This window comes from Vicugna pacos, chromosome 4, assembly GCF_048564905.1.
Source record: "Vicugna pacos chromosome 4, VicPac4, whole genome shotgun sequence".
Classification (NCBI taxonomy): domain Eukaryota; kingdom Metazoa; phylum Chordata; class Mammalia; order Artiodactyla; family Camelidae; genus Vicugna; species Vicugna pacos.
The window spans coordinates 72,748,611-72,762,931 of NC_132990.1; the positions used below are offsets into that span (position 1 = coordinate 72,748,611).

Genomic DNA, 14,321 nt, shown 5'->3' on the forward strand with positions numbered 1-14,321 from the left:
CATGAGCGGGCCCAGGGAAGAGAGTTCCTGGCTGCAGGGTTAGTCTGTGGGTCCTGCAGGGCCTTTCAGGGTCTAGAACTTGACCCAGAGTGCCCTCCAGAGGCTCTTATCCAACCCCTTCGTTGAACCACAGGGGAAACTGAGGCCCAGTGTGGAGGGTAGACCAAGCTCCTATGCATGGAGCCGGGAGCTGGACTCTCAGAGGCCACACAGGGGACTCAGGAAGAGGGGAGGGGAGCGAAGGGGCTCTGCCCCTAATCACACAGGAAGTCTGCTGGGCCCCACCCTGGGGTGGTCCAGGCCAGATGGCAGCCCAACCCCCAGCCCCTCAGATTCTGCCATCATCTCATGGGGAAAACAGGAAAGCTGAGCGGAGCAGCCTGACTCAGAATGGACGCTTGTCCCCAGGCGCAGGCTCCGGGGTCACTGAGAAAGTAACCCTTCTGCTCCGAGAGCGGACCCCGCCTCTGGCCACAAAGACTCGGGTCGGGACGAGAGGAAGGGCTCGCTGTGTCCGACCCCTCAGCTCAAATCGCCACCCCCCACCCCCGCCACCCTCCTTGAGAGACAAGATCACCCCCATTGTAGGGACGGGGGAACTGAGGCCCAGAGAGGGGAAGCCCCTCGACCAAAGCCATACAGTGAGCTGTGATTGTGCTGAGCAGAGCCTGGAGGAGCAGTGGTCACCCTGGGCGATCGGGCCTCTCCCCTCCTTCCCCTTTTCCTGGTAGCCCTAAATACGTGAGTGGGGGTGGGGGGAATTCAGCCTGACAACACCTCGCTGTCTGCGCGTGGACAGGCCGGGGCTGTCTCCCCAGACACAGGTCTATCTGTGAGGCCGGCACCAGGCTGCTTCTCTCACGGAGGGCTTGTTTGTTTACTCAGTTTTCAAAATTATAACCTTCACAGCCCCACCCGGGCCAATCGCTCCACCCTGACCAGTCTTTACTGTCTAGGGCGTCCAGGAATGGAAAAGGCTTCATGCCTGGGTCTGGGGCCCAGGTTCCTGTCCCAGGTCTGCGGCCCCTGAGACCCTGGGAATGTCCCCTTCTCTTTCTGGACCTCAGTTTACTCAGTAACGAATCCGAGGCGGGGACTGGTTAGATATCTACAAAGGGTCCTTCCTGGCTAGAAGTAGGAAGGGTCTGGACCAGAAAAAGGAAAGCAGCCACAGCCCATCTGCAAGCTCCAAATTCAGGGTGGGGGAGGTGGGGGGTCTAGCCCAAGCAGACCAGACCGCGAGCAAGCCTTCCATGCTAACCATGGCTCCGCAGCCCAACGGGCCAGAGCACCCAAAAGCTTCAGCCCTGTTCTCCCTTCTCCCCTTTCCACCCATTCTAGGGAACACTTTCAAAAAACAAACCAAAAAAGCAAGTACAAAAACTGAAACAGAAATGCAATTGTCAGCCCACTTCCTTCTGAATGTCCGATCACTCCTGAAATTCCTGGCTAGTCAGGGCCAATGGCACTGCTTCCCCCAGGACTTGGCTAAAATGGAACTGCCAATTACCCCACAGCCCCCACGGGCCAGGGGCAACTCCCTCCCAGAATCGTCACACACCCGAGTTCACCTTCCTGTTTTACCACTAGCTGGGGCTCCCAGAGGGAGAATAACTTGCCCAAGGCCGCGGAGCCCCCGGAGGCAGGAGTCAATTGCCTCCCAGTCAAGGCCAGACACACTGCCTCTTGAGTTGGGCTGACCAAGTTTAAAACCAAACCAACATGCACTTTGGAAAACAAAGATCCTCTGTCTTTGTCACACAAACCACATTGCATCCAGCTTGATGAAAGCTTCTGGGATGGCATGAGTCCCATGAGATCAGGACTCATGCCACTGCTTCGTCCCCACCAGGTCCACCACAAGACAGCTTTCAGAGAGGGGGCTCTTCTTCCACAGCAAGATGGAATCACGCATAAGAATCTGCTGGGCATCTTCTCTGCGCCTTCAACACAGCCCAAGGGCCACAGGCTCCCAAGAGATCAGAGCTAGGAGGGTGCTGCAGATTGTGCTACTGCCCCATTGCACAGATGGGCAAAGCAAGACCAGAGAGGAAGGACCTGCCAAAGGTCACCTGGCACCAGCCCTGAGTCTCTCGCCCCCTAGGCTGTCCTGTAATCGGCTCCCGGAAGGTGGGGAGAATTAGAAGCGGGTGGAGCACAAGAAGGTGAGTAGTTTCCTGCCCAAGGGACTCCTCTTCTAGAAGATTCTGGCTTAACAAATTTGGTTGAACACAAACAGCTCTGCTGGGGGTAGCTGCAGTTAGCTTGGCCACAGATATGTAGGTGGGAAAGTGGGGTTCACACTTTTAAACCACAATTTATTCTTCCTCTGCCCCTCCTGGGTGCCCAGTTACCCACCAGAGCCCCTGGCCCTGCACGTGGGCCCTGAACATGGACCTTACACCCGGTCCCCTAGCCCACGCTCTACACTGTTGATCTCCCTGAGGAGGGCCTCTCTTGGCCAACGTCCTATCATGGGCTATACACAACAGTAATGACTAGTGATAACACAGGCCATGCTCTCTTAAATGCAAACAGCCCTTCCCACACCCCTGCCCAAGTATGTCTGAGCTACCGTTAAGCCCACTTTACAGATGAGGAAACTGAGGCCTAGAAAAGGGAAGGCACCTGCCAAATGCCAGGGCAGCTGAGACAAGATCTCAAAACCAGGTCCTCAGAATCCAGGCCCATCCCTCTTCCCACCCTGCCCTTGGAAGGACAGGTTCTCACAGTCACAGTTGCCAAGGAAAGGAGCAAGTCTCTCATAATCAGAAGAATGGAAGCAGGAGCTGCAGGACCACTGGTTACCTCGATAAAACAACTTATGGGGTCCATCAATCCCACAGGACCAAGAACAGGTACCAGATCTTCCCCGCCTCACATGACCCCATCACCAAGGCACGGTTGCTCCATCACCTCTATACATACACACACACGTTCCCTGACTGTACCCCATCCCCACTGGTTCAGGCCCCTCTCACCACTGGGCTCTCCTGTCACCCCCTCTCCTAGGCCTCCCCGGGCTACTCAGGACATAGTCCCCTCTCTAAGGCAGCCCCTGTGGCTCCCTCCTCTGCAATGCATCCCTCCCTCACCCACTAGACCAGGCCCCCTCTCTCACTTCCTGCAGAAGGTCTGCCCCGCTGAGAACACCCCTCACCTGCAGACGGATGGCCAGCCAGGCAGCACCACATGAGCAGGGGCTGTGTGAGAGTTTGTACATCAGTGTGTCCCTGGTGCCTGGCACACAGTAGGTGCCCAATAACTACTGACTGAATGAATAAAAGGATGACCAAGTGTGTCTGGGGCCTGAGCTTACCACACCCCTGCAGGGTTTCACAGGCATGCAGACAGGGACCCTCTCCCTCAACCTCTAACATCCAAGCCCATCCAGCCTTGCCTTTAGAAGGCACCTCAAGGCCTCTAGGGAAGGGTTTTCAGTGACATAAAATTCCTATGAGTAGATACTGGCCTTGGAGTCACAGATAGGGAGAAAATGCACAAAGAGGCATAGCCATTGGTCTAGAGTCACATAGCAAATAGCCACAGGACCAGGCTCAAGATCCAGATCAAGCAAATAATGCTGGAAACATGGCCAGGCAAGGTGAGTGTGTTCCCATCTGTCTTCTGCCCATTTATTCTCCGTGCCCTGCCCAATACCAGACACAGAATAGGCAAACTCCAGCCCGTGTCACCACCCTCCAGGTGCCTGCTGAATGCCGCAGGTGTCCAGAGCCACAGGCTGGTGCCCCTCAACCTGGCACATGCCAACTTCCCAGAGCACATAGCAGGGGGCTGGGGTGCCTGAGGCTGCAGGGCAGACCTGGCCCATCTCCTTCAATGAAGTGTCAATTATAATACCTGCCATGTGTCGTGTTCTCACCACTCACCAGCCCTCTGCTGCACGGTGCAGGAGCTGTCACTTTTGGGTCTACACCCTGAGAAACCAGAGCTGTCATCTTGGGTTTTCTTTTTTCCTTATCCATGCAACCATTCTGTATGTTACTTCCAGGACAGTTACAATCAATTACACGAGATAGCCAACATTTGTTATAAAATAGGCTTTGTGTTAGATGGTTTTTCCCAACTGTAGGTTAACATTAAGCGTTTTGGACACGTTTAAGACCCAGGCTAGGCTAAGCTATGCTGTTCAGTAGGTTATATTTATATTAAGCACATTTTTATTTATGGTATTTTCAATTTATGATGGATTTCTCAGGATGTAATTCCATTGTTTTAATTTAAGTATAATTGGTTTACAAGATCATGTTAATTTCTGATACACAGCATAGCAATTTGGTTATATATATATATCCTTGTCATATTATTTTTCATTATAGGCTATTACAAAGTATTGAATACAGTTCCTTGTGCTATACAGTAGGACCTTGTTGTCTGTCATCTTTTTATAGAAGGAAGACACTGAGGCTCAGAGAAGGTGGCCAGTTTGCCCCAAAACACTGAGTGGCAAAGCTGGGTCTCAAACCCAAGCAGTCTGACTGCAGAGCCTTGCCCTGACCTCTGGACTCCCTGCTTCTTTCTAACTTACCATCCACTGTGTCACCAGGCAGGTCCCCTCACCTCTACGGGCTAGAGGTAGCATGTCTCCAAACCGAGATGGTTCCCAGTGGGTGGAACCAGGTGCCCTGGAGAGATGGGCACTTCCTGTTCTTCCAGTTTTAAAAATCTGTGAGATCAGAAGATGGCAGCGTTCCGTGACTCAGGCCCTAAGATTCTACCCAGAGAGGGGCATGGCTCCGCTCCACCCTGGAGGGTTTTAATCCTAAGCATCTGCCAACATCTTTCCTTCAAACTCTGCCCAACACCGTCTAGAGAAAACCCTTCTTCCCCCCCAACCCCCACCCCGGGCGGGGAAGTGGGTGGGGTGGGGGTGGGGCCGGGAGAAGGAAAAGCAGCTCAGGAATTTCTGCAACCGCAGGAGGATGCTGCGAGGAGACCCAGGCAGAAGTGAGTCATGAGCTCTGCCTTTGGAGGAGGAGGGGGCGACGGCAGGAGGGCAGGACTGGCCAAAGTCAGACGAGTCTGGCTGAGTAATGACGGGAGGGATAGATTTGTGCAACCCACGGGAGCCTCTGACACATGCCTCTGTTCCCACTCGGCTCCTCTCCTCCCCAGCCCCCTCTCCCAACTGGCTGCCCCTCTTTGGGGCCTTTTCTGGGCATGAGGAACTGTCTGGTCACTGCGGAACACGGCTTCTCCAGTCTGGGCCTGCCACTGACTTTCTCTGCCCCGGTGCCCCGCGCCCCGCCACCCTGGCCTGTAAAATGCTGGGGAGGGAGGAAGAGGGCATGCACTCAGTGAGACAAAGGAAGGCCTAGCACAGAGTAAATGCTCAATTAAACAACCGCTAATCTTACAGGTTTAGTGGGGCCCGTCCCTACTCCATCAAATTCCATCCTCAGGCAGGAGACAAATCAGCGGACTCCCTGCAGGCTGCAGGTTGGGGAGGCAGCAAGAGGTACCTGGTTACATAACACCCAGGGGCCATGGGCATCAGTCTGTGTCCCCAGCTGCAACACAAGCAGCCCCTTCGAGCCCACACCCCATGGAAAGATGCTCAGAGGTGTGAGGGGTGGGGCTCCCAGGAATGGGCCTCCCTTGAAATGCCCAGGTTGGTGGAAGCAGGCTGGGGGGAAGCAGGGCAAGAGGATGAGTCTGTCTTCAGCAGGGAAGCTGACCAGAGCGGGAAAGGAAACAAACACAGTGACTCAACTTGCCCCTGAAAACCACCTGTCTGGTCACAGTGGAGTATGGCGATGTCCCGCATTGCGGGGAAAACTAAGAAAAGTCTGCATGGATGGCCTCGGGTGGAACAAGATGCAGCCTGTGGAAAGACTTCCAGGAAAGTTCTAGTGACCTTGGGAGAGATGTTTCTTATAAATCGTTTAGTGCAAGAAGCAAGTCACAAATTGAGTCATGGTCTCAACAATGTGTCACAAAAACACAGAAGGGAAATACCACTAAAGAATAGTTATTGCAGGATGGTGGTGAGTGATGTCTCTAAACTTCATTCCTCAGGCAGCAGGGAGGGAGGCCCAGGGCCCAGTCTGGGATTAGAAAGGTCTCTGGCTGTGTGTGTGGGAAAGATGAGGGGCGAGGTGGGAGGCAGCTCTGAGCAGGCGAGGAGGCCGGGCCTCAGGCCCCTGCAATGGGAAAGGAACAGAGTGGAGGCTGGATGGAGGGGGGAGGGCAGGGTCAGTGCCAACAAAAGCGCGTTATGTAAGACGACACAGGAGCGGGGCAGAATCCCCAGACGCTTCGCCCCCAGGGGCTGACCCAGACCTCAGCTAAGGGCAGCAGCCCAGGCGGGGTGGAGCACTGCTTCGAGTCTGGGGCCAGCCGGGTCTCCCCCTGCAAAGCCCAGGGCAGCATCCAAGAAGCCATGCACCTGGTGGGGGGGGGAGGTGGTGACCAAATTCGGACACCTCTCCCCCTTCAGTCCTGTGACCTATAAGCATTGCCCAAATGAGGAAAGGCAGGTTTTTAAAATCAACTTGGTAAAAGACATTAATTACTTTGTTCGACACCCTTTTCCTCATATCTAATTGTCAAAAGGGTGGTGATATTCAGTACTGAGGTCCCATGTACTGTCAGGAGGGAGTGTCAAATGTTTACAGCCTTTTCAGAAGCTCTGTGTCAATACATCAGAATGTGACCCAGGAGTTCCACTTTGAGGCCCCTTTGATACCGGAACCTGGTACAGGATACGTGCAAGGAGGTTTGGACAGCACCGTGATTACTAGCAAAACACAGGAAACAACCCAATATTGGTTAACAGGGGTCTAGGTAAATAAACCACGCCACGCACAGAAAGAAACCCACCAAAAGAAGGAGGCAGACTCATTAGTTCTGACATGGAAGGATGTTCACAATACACTGAGTGAAAAAAGTCAAACCACAGAAATGTATCATTGCACCTCTTTTTATAAACAGAGCTAAATGCATTGGAACACAGAGATATATGTTTGGAAACAGTGACATGCTGATCTTGAGGGATTTCTTCTGGGGAGTGGGATTGAAAGGGGGGACAATGGAATAACTCCTTTTTTTTCATGTTACACTCCCAAATTGTCTATGTGTGCATTACTTTTGCAATTAGACAACATGAGCATGGTTGCCTAGAGTTGGGAAAGACCAGGTGGAAGCAGGGGTGACTGCTAACACGTAAAATTTCTTTTATGAGTGATGTAATGTTCTAAAATTGATTGTGGGGATGGTTGCACAACTCTGTGAATATACAAAAAAACCATTGAATGGTACACTTTAAGTGGGTGAATTGGCTGGCCGGTGAATTAAGTTTCAATAAAGCTGCTATTTAAAAAAAGAATTAGCAAGGGCAAGGTGAGGCCAGCAGAAGGGAGGAGCACAGATGCTGGCAAGCTTCCCCACAGCCCTCTCAGGTACTAAACTTTGGGGTACTATGTGTATGTACATGTGGGTTTGTGTTGGGGGGGTTCCTTGGCCCCCTACAGTTTCATCCTGGTCAACAGAATTTCCAGAGCAATGATTGAGTCCTTCAAGGCTATCCTTGAAGCAGAAGCTGCATCCCCACCCCACCAGGCAGGGCCTGCTAAGGGCACAGCACCCAGCCTCTACTTGCACATCTTGAGCAACAGTGAGCTCACTCCTTAACCTGCTGAATCTCGGTTTATGTGGCTCAGACCATATGCAAAGGAGGCCTCAGGTAGCGCTGGCACAGGCCATCAAGCACTTCTACTCATATCCTTGTCCTGGCCTCTGCGCCAGGTAGGACACGTGAGTTGGCTTAACCTCCCACCTCTCCATGGCCTAGTTCCTTCTAATCATATGGGTCCCCCAATGCTGCCCTCTGGACCCACTCCAGGTGGCCCACATCCATCTCACACATAAGCCAATGCAGAAGGTAATCAAGGTTTCTAAAAACCCAGGTGGATTCTTGCATCCAGGAAACCAGCATCAACCCTGACCCCAGGGGCTGGACAAACATTGAAGAACCAGGACCTGAACCACAGCTACAACTGGTCCCTTCAAAGTCCAAACACCTGGCCGCTCTCAATAACAAGAGAGCAGAGACAATCTCAGTAACAATGGCAATTGTTTGCTAAGCACTTACCATGCCCCAAGCACTGGGCCAAGTTTCTTACCCCAATTATCTCATTATTCCCATTTTACAGATAAGAAAATTGAGATTCCGATGCTGGACCAAGATCACACCAGCTAACACACCACTGTGAAGTCAATGTTGGGACCCTGACCTGGCTCAAGTCTGAGATTTGTGGGGAAAATGTGGGGCCCTCAGAGTCGGAAAGGACTTTGGCTGTCAGGGTGGACACCTCTGTGGCCACAGCGAGGGAAGCTGAGACCCGGAGAGAGTAAGTAAGTGGCTGCCCAAGGTGACGCTCCCAGGCCGTAGCTCTTCCTCCACGCAAGGTCCCCCGTGAAAGGAGAGAATCAATCTGCCACCAGCCCCATGGGGCCGCTGGTGTGAGAACAAGCCCCTGCTTGCCAGGGGCTTTGAAATCCCAAGATGAAAGGTGCCGTGACAGCAAAACAGCAGCATGGGCAAGAGCGCGCCTGACCCCTGCCAGGACTTGCAGGCTGGCGCTCACCTGCTCACCTGCTCAGGGGCGGGCGCAAAGCTCTGGGAGCCACTGGCCAAGCCACGGAACCCTAACCAGCCTTGGAGCTCAGAGCACGGTGGGAGGGGATATTCCAAAGGCTGACTTTTCCACAGGGGCGGCCCTGGGTAGAGAGGGCTCTGGAATTTTAATTGTCCTGCCTGCAAGTGCCGCGGCTCCTCGGGGTGCTGTGAGGAGGGTGCACGGATCACTGGAGGTGGCCAAGGTATGCCCTCGTTCCCCTCCAGCAGATTTCCGGGGCAGCTCACTTCCCTGGGAAGGGGCTGGAGGCTTGTTTACCTCGTCCACTCCCACCTTGTACTCCCTGTATTTCAGGAGCCCCCTCAGGTGAGCCTGGACCAGGAATTTGAGGCATTTGAAGAGAGTTATTATCAATAGCACTTAAGTGGTGAGAAGAAAGAGGCCAGTAGGCTCTGAGTGGGCACAAGCCTCCTCCACCCAGCCTGGTATCCACAACACAAACCCAAGCCTGTCCAGGAGAGGACACTTCACCTTTTGTGGCCTGTCTCCTCCCCTGTAAAATGGCAGTTCTCAGCCCAGGAGGTAGGAAGTGGGGAGAGCCAGAGCTGGGTGTAGGGCAGGAAAAACCCCACCGAAGCAGACCCAGCACACCCCACCCAAGCGGGGTGAGGGGGCCCCAACAGGAGGTCCTGAATGGATGGACTGTTACAGTGCCCCAGAAGGCTGCCACCGACAGGGAGGGGACAGGAAGACTCCGCCCCAGCCTTCCTCCTCCCAGAGTCTAGGCCTGTCCTACAAGCAAGTGTTCCAGGACTTAACCCCCTGCTGGTCTGAGGCTGGAAAGGGTCTGACTCATTCTACATCACCCTCACCCCTGGGCCCAGCCTCAGGCCCTACACAAAAGGGGATGTCAGGCCCTGGGCCCAGGACCACAGTATCAGGACCTTCCTCAGCACCTCCTTTGTGCCCAGCCAGGGTAGAAACATGGCATTAAGGGACCCCTGGTTCCTGTTCTCAAGGGGTATGAGTGGGCAGAACACAGCTGCTGAAATTCTACAGGACTGCAGGACACATCATAAGTGTAGGCAGACACAGTGCTCTGGGTCCACCAGACAGGGAGAAGCAAATTCAGCCAAGAGGAACAGCCTCCTCTTTCCACAGGCTGCCCTCGCATCCTACATGGACCAGCACTCTGTGCATTGGGGCTTCCTCTATGCCGGACATAAGGAAGAAATCATTCACCCCATTTCGAAGAGGAGAAAACTGAGGGGCTAGGACATAAGAGACTTGTCCAGGATCTCATGGCTGGGAAACAGATGCTGGGATTCCACCCAGGCAGCCTCACCCAGAACTGAGCTTCCCAGGCAGCCTGAGAGTCTCACCCTCTCCATTCTCCAGACTGCAGGAGGAGCAACCCAGAACCCTGCTGCAGTCCCTCCCTGGGGAGTGGGGAGGGAGGCAGCTGCCCTTCTGAGAAGGGCCACTGTGCAGTGACCAGCTAGGACAAGGGTTGGCTGAAGGAGGAGACTGAGGAGGCTGGGCTCTGGCCTTGACCAGCCTCCTAAACAAGCTGCCAGCAGAAGCACCCTGCTGTGCTGAAGCCAAAGGACAAGAGTGTTCTGACTCACCCCTCCTATGCACCCCATCTATCCTAGGCCCACTCCCTAGGCTCAGTCTCAGGCCTTGATGGGCCAGTCCCCCAGAAGCGTAGGCCACGTGTACTGAGGCTGAGGCCAGCGTGTGAGGGGGACCGGGACAGTTGGGGAAGACAGGACACGCTGGCCTAATGGGCCTGGACTGCTTCCGGGCGAGGATAACCAAGGTAATGGGGAGACTGCGACCCTTTCCATAGCTCAATTGGGGTAGTATGTTGGAGAATTCGAAAAGACCCGGCTCCAAGGAGGCTCCAAGGGGTTGAGGGCTCTCGCCCCCGAGAGGGGGAACGGAGGGCTCAGAAGGGGCCGGGAAGGGGCGCCCAGACGTAGAAGAAACAAGCTTGGACGACAGTCTCGGTCCTCCGCCACTCCGGCCCTGCTCCGGGCCTGACTCTCCCGAGACCCAGGCAGGCAGTAGGGAGATGGGGGCGTGGCCAGGGCTCCCTTTCGGACCCCCGGCGCGCGCAGCGCAGCCCGGGACTCACCTGCGATGTGCTGGCGCCGGGCGTCGTCCAGGTGCGTAGACAGCACGTCCCCCATGGTGAGGAAGAGCCGCGGCGGGATCCGGCCGCTGCCTGCCGCTGCCCGCGCTGCTCAGACTGACGCCGCTGGCGCCATGGAGCCGGCCCGCCCTGTTCCCGCCGCTCCCGCCGCCCCTGGCTGCGGCTTCTTCTCTGCTCGAGCTCCGGCTCCGGCCGCGTCCGTCCCGCGGCCGCCTCCGCCTAGCGCCCCAGCTCGCTGCACAGCAGCCCCACTGCGCCCCGCCCCGCCCGGCCCCGCCCCCGGAGCAGAGCCCCGCCCCCTCCTCCGTGGTGGGCAGGCGGGCGGGGCAGGGGGCCGGGGATGCCGGGACCGCCCGCAAGACAGAGACAAAGAGGAGGTCGGAGGAAGGGATTCCGAGTAGAGACACAGAGAGGCGCACCGGACCCTGACCGAAAGGGAGAAAGAGATGAGGCCTATGGGGGCATCTGAAAGAACGAGAGTGCCTGGGGTGCTCCAGCCTCGGTGTCACCCCCTCCCCTCTCCGCGCGGGAAGAGAATCACTCCAAGGAGGACGTAGGGGACCTGTAGACGACGCCTTAGGCGCGCTCCTCCCGCCCCTGCTCCCCGCACCGTGCTCCCTTGCCCCCAGCCCCGCCCGCCACCGCCAGCTCTCAGGAAGTTCCCTGGCCTTGATCCAACCTGCCCAAGGTGTGCCGTCTGTCTTGCACAATAGTGCAGGGAAAGAGGAGGTGGCGGGGAGGGCTGGTGCCCAAAGGCACCCCCGGTCCCAGTACTAGGCAGACATTCTTCAGATTTGATATATGGGTATTTGTGGAACAGGGCTAATCGGGAATGGAAAAATACTAGAACTTTGCAGTTCGTAAAAGACTGAGATTCAAAACCCACGGACCAGCATGGACTTTGGGTACCAGGCCAGCAGGGCTGGGCATGATTGGGTCATAGCTACCAGAGGAATGTGTTTCATTCCTACCCTGGCTATCCCCTAAGCTGGTAGGAGAGACAGGATAACCACTAGGATCCCCAAATCATGGACGGGGTTAGTCGAGGCCTTGTGTGGCTGCTGATGCTCCGACCTCCCGTACTGCATCCCAGGGGTCTTCCAGTTTCTGCCTGCTTACCTCCGTGACTGAGTACTTACCACTTCTCTGTGTGCCTCACCCTGTAATTAGACAGCTCTTACTGTAACTGTGACATAGGCAGCAAATGATGATAATAAAAATTAACATCACTGAACACGGGTGCTTCAGTCCTGTCAACACCACAGAAGGTAAGTTTGAAGTTGACTAATGTGATGCAGGCACTCTTCACGCATTCAGTGATGGATGCTGAGGATGAAAAGAGAGGATGCAAGCTGTCCTCCCCCCTCTGTGACCCAGGACAAGTGGCATTTTTCTGAACCTCAGTTTCCTCCTCCGTCAACTGAGAAAAATGCTTTGTTGTGAGGATTAAATAACAAAGTGACTAGTGCAGTGCCTGGCCCAGGATGGGTCATCTCAATAAATAGAACCCACCATCGATTATTCATCACAGTCCCTGCCCTCAACAGCATAGAGAAGCCTGAGGAAGGAACAGAACATTCTGTTTTGAGGAAAATCATAAGAAGTAGTACCAGAAGTACAGGTTGGAAAAACCAGGATTTTGACAGCAGATACTAAGGAACAGCATTCCAGGGAGCAGGGCACAGGCAGGGGCACAGTCTCTGAAGAGCAGGATATATGCATGCAGCAGAGTATCATCAGGTGGAGTTGAAGTCAAGTTGGCAGGGGTTATTAGTTTCCTTCTACAAAGACAAAAACTGAGGCCCAAAGACGGAAAGTAACTTGCCGAGGTCACACAGCAAAGCCAAGGCAGAACCCAGCCAGAGTCTACTGACATCCAACGTGTGGTTCTCTTTGAGCAACATTTCATTTTTCCCATGGCCCAAGCTATAAGGACCAGAAAGGCCTATTCTGCCCTGTAAGGTGGATAGCTGGAGGTAACTGGCATCTGGAAACCCCAGGGCATCTCCCCAGCCAGGCTGGAGGCCTGGGCCAGTTGGGGTAGAGGTGGGGCCACAAGCCAGCCTTTTGCCATCCTCCATGGTGCACACAGCACTGTGAGCCTTGGGAACCCATAAACTTCCCAGCGTGCCAAACCCCTAGCCCAGGGACCCTCCCTCTTGGCTTTGGAAACCCACTCTCACATGTCACAACCTAGCCTGTCTGAGGACCCATGGCCTCATATGTGAGGCAAATGAGATCATGCAAATGGAAAGGCATTGTAAACTATCGGGTGGTGCAGAACACACATGTGAATAGCTCCCCCAGACCTTGGAGCCAGTCCCTTCTAATTCAAGATTCATTCAATTCATGCAAGAAAAAATGTGTTATTTCAGTGCAGAGGTGGAGAGGAGTTGACTGCAAAAAAATCAAGGAGGAAGTTTTGGGGTGGGTGAAAATGGTATTTCCCTTGAAGGTTCCATAGGAGACATATTTGTCTAAACTCATCCAGCTATACAACTTAAAAGGGATACATTTGACTGTATGTAAATTCTACTTCAATAAGATTGATTTTAAAATAAAAAACAAATATATGGGGCACCTGCTATGTATCAGGCGCTATTGTAGGTACTGGGAATACATCCGTATACAAAGTAGTCAAGATCCCTGCCCTCACAGAGGTTATATTCTCACACTGGAGGGAGAAAATCAACTCATAATATGGCCTCAGAGAGTATTGAGCATGAAGATAATAAAACAGGATGAAAGGATAGAGTGACAGGTGTGGGGGTGCCACCTAAGAAGTTGATCCGGGAGGGCTTCTCTGAGGAGGTGGCACTTTGAGACCTGATTGGTAAGAAGTAGGCTGCACCATGAAGCTCCAGGAATAGCTACGGTTTATGGAGCGTGTACTGCATCCAGGTATCATGCCAAATGTTCCCTGCCTCACAACTACTTTGTTGGAAGAATCAGCAATTGTAAGGATTTTTGTTCTTTTTTTTTTAAGTGAAGGTACTGGGGATTGAACCCAGGACCCTGTGCATGCTAAGCATGCCCTCTAGCACTGAGCTATACCACCTCCCACCATAAGGGTTTTTAAAAGATGATATTCCATTGCATCCTCTTAGCAATCCTTATTTAAACACTGGATGGGTGGGCATGGACAGGACATGCCAGGTAAAGAAGTCACTGTGAACAAAGGCAAAGGAGGTGAGTCCTCATTGGTCCCGGGGCCAGGTGGCTATTCTGAGACTCCTGCAGGGAAGAGGAGAGAGAGGCCCCTGCCATGGATGGGTGGGACCAGACAGGTGTCATGGGTAGGACCCTGAGCATCCAGAACGTGAGGTTTTTTACTTTATTCTGGGAAGACTAAAAATTCTTTCAAAGTTCTCAACTCTTCACTACTTTAAAGTAATAAATCCAGCCAGTTATGATCTTTGGGTGGGGGAAGAATGATTTATTTTTTAAAGGAAAGAAAAATGAATGCAGTCATCAGCACCATATGAGAAAGAGGAAAGAGTCCCGGGAAGTTAGATGTCAGGAGAATTTCTCAACTCTAAAAGATTGGGAACCCCTGCCATTAT

The 14,321-nt window shown here is 53.8% G+C and overlaps 1 protein-coding gene across 2 annotated transcripts in view; it reads right to left on the bottom strand.

The window, feature by feature from the left end:
- Positions 1–14,321, bottom strand: part of NIBAN2 (niban apoptosis regulator 2) — a 55,997-nt gene that overhangs the window by 39,060 nt on the left and 2,616 nt on the right. Inside the window, exon 1 of one of the 2 annotated variants that reach the window (XM_072960143.1) lies at positions 10,741–11,018. The exons of the other annotated variant lie outside the window; for it this stretch is intronic. Coding sequence (XP_072816244.1) covers positions 10,741–10,795 — 55 coding nt within the window. The 5' untranslated portion in view covers positions 10,796–11,018. Of the gene's footprint in view, positions 1–10,740; positions 11,019–14,321 lie in introns of those variants that run through there. 2 annotated transcript variants of the gene reach the window in all.